This window comes from Corapipo altera, unplaced genomic scaffold (genome assembly GCF_003945725.1).
Source record: "Corapipo altera isolate COAL_440 unplaced genomic scaffold, ASM394572v1 57403, whole genome shotgun sequence".
In the NCBI taxonomy this organism is placed as follows: Eukaryota; Metazoa; Chordata; class Aves; order Passeriformes; family Pipridae; genus Corapipo; species Corapipo altera.
Genome location: NW_020890259.1, coordinates 1 through 1651, shown reverse-complemented (window position 1 = coordinate 1651; position 1651 = coordinate 1). Strand labels below are relative to the sequence as shown.

Here is a 1651-nt window from a genome sequence, read left to right as displayed (position 1 = left end):
CAAAATCCCCTCCAAAACCCTCTCAGCACCCCAAAAATCGGGATAACCCCCCAAAAGTTGGGATCAGCATCCCAAAAGTTGGGATCAGCATCCCAAAATTCCCTAAAACCCCCCAAACTCCCACCAGGATGTTCACCCAACAGGGTGAAACGTGGATCTTCCCGGGGGATCCCGCTTGGCTCCATCCCAAAATTCCCCCCCAAAACGGCTCCCAGGCCCCTCCCAACCCCCTCCGGAATTCCCAAATCCCCGAGAATTCCCACCTGGATCTTCATGAGCCTCCCAGTGTAGGATTTGAAGTAGGAGAAGTAGATCCTGCTGACGGTCTCCACGTACTGATCCCGCAGCTCCTGCGCCACGTTCCGCTCGTTCCCCAGCAGGAACTGGTAGAAAAACCTGGAATTCCGGGAATTTTTGCCGCCTCCGTCGGGATCCAGGCTCCCGAAATTCCCACCTCGGAAGTTTTTCTGGGAATTGCTCACTTGTATTTGAGGAGGGAGTTCTGTGGGATCTGGTAGTTGGTCATGGGTTTGCGGAAGGAGTAAATCTTCTGCAGGATGAATTCCCGGATTTTGGTGACGGCCTGCGGGAATTTTGGGATAGAAGAGGGGGTTTGGGAGGGCTCCCGGTGCTCCCAGTTCATCCCAGTTCATCCCAGTTCATCCCAGTTTGTGCCAGTGCCTTCCAGTGCCTCCCAGCTCTTCCTCCAGGGATGGAATTCCCAGATTTTGGGAATGGATTTGGGATAGAAAAAGGGGATTTCAGGGGGCTTCCAGTTCCTCCCAGTCCATCCCAGTTCATCCCAGTCCATCCCAGTCCATTCCAGTCCATCCCAGTCCATCCCAGTTCCTCCCAGTCCATCCCAGTTCATCCCAGTTCATCCCAGTTCCTCCCAGTATGTTCCAGTTCGTGCCAATGCCTCCCAGTGCCTCCCAGCTCTTCCTCTGGGGACGGAATTCCCGGATTTTGGGGATGGATTTGGGATAAAAGGGGATTTCAGGGGACTTCCAGTTCCTCCCAGTCCATCCCAGTTCATCCCAGTTCCTCCCAGTTCCTCCCAGTATGTTCCAGTTCGTGCCAATGCCTCCCAGTGCCTCCCAGCTCTTCCTCTGGGGATGGAATTCCCGGATTTTGGGGATGGATTTGGGATAAAAAGGGGGATTTGGGGAGACTCCCAGTTCATCCCAGTCCATCCCAGTTCCTCCCAGTCCATTCCAGTTCCTCCCAGTCCCTCCCAGTTCCTCTCAGTTCATCCCAGTTCATCCCAGTTCCTTCCAGTCCATCCCAGTTCCTCCCAGTTCATCCCAGTCCATCCCAGTTCCTCCCAGTTCCTCCCAGTTCATCCCAGTCCATCCCAGTTCCTCCCAGTTCATTCCAATCCATCCCAGTTCATCCCAGTTCCTCCCAGTTCATCCCAGTCCATCCCAGTTCCTCCCAGTTCATTCCAGTCCATCCCAGTTCCTCTCAGTCCATCCCAATTCATCCCAGTCCACCCCAGTTCCTCCCAGTCCATCCCAGTTCCTCCCAGTCCATCCCAGTTCCTCTCAGTCCATCCCAATTCATCCCAGTCCACCCCAGTTCCTCCCAGTTCATCCCAGTTCCTCCCAGTCCATCCCAGTTCATCCCAATTCATTCCAGTCCATCCCAGTTC

General features: G+C 54.6%; 1 protein-coding gene across 1 annotated transcript; it reads right to left on the bottom strand.

Moving 5' to 3' along the window:
• Nucleotides 1–227: 227 nt before the first annotated feature.
• On the bottom strand, nucleotides 228–658 carry LOC113942377 (vacuolar protein sorting-associated protein 52 homolog; the record flags this gene model as incomplete). Its single annotated transcript, XM_027633517.1, has 2 exons — nucleotides 483–658; nucleotides 228–396 (listed from the first exon to the last, which is right to left on the bottom strand). Coding segments are annotated over exons 1-2 (330 nt in total), but the record flags the coding sequence as incomplete, so codon positions are not given.
• Between the last annotated feature and the right edge of the window lie 993 nt (nucleotides 659–1651).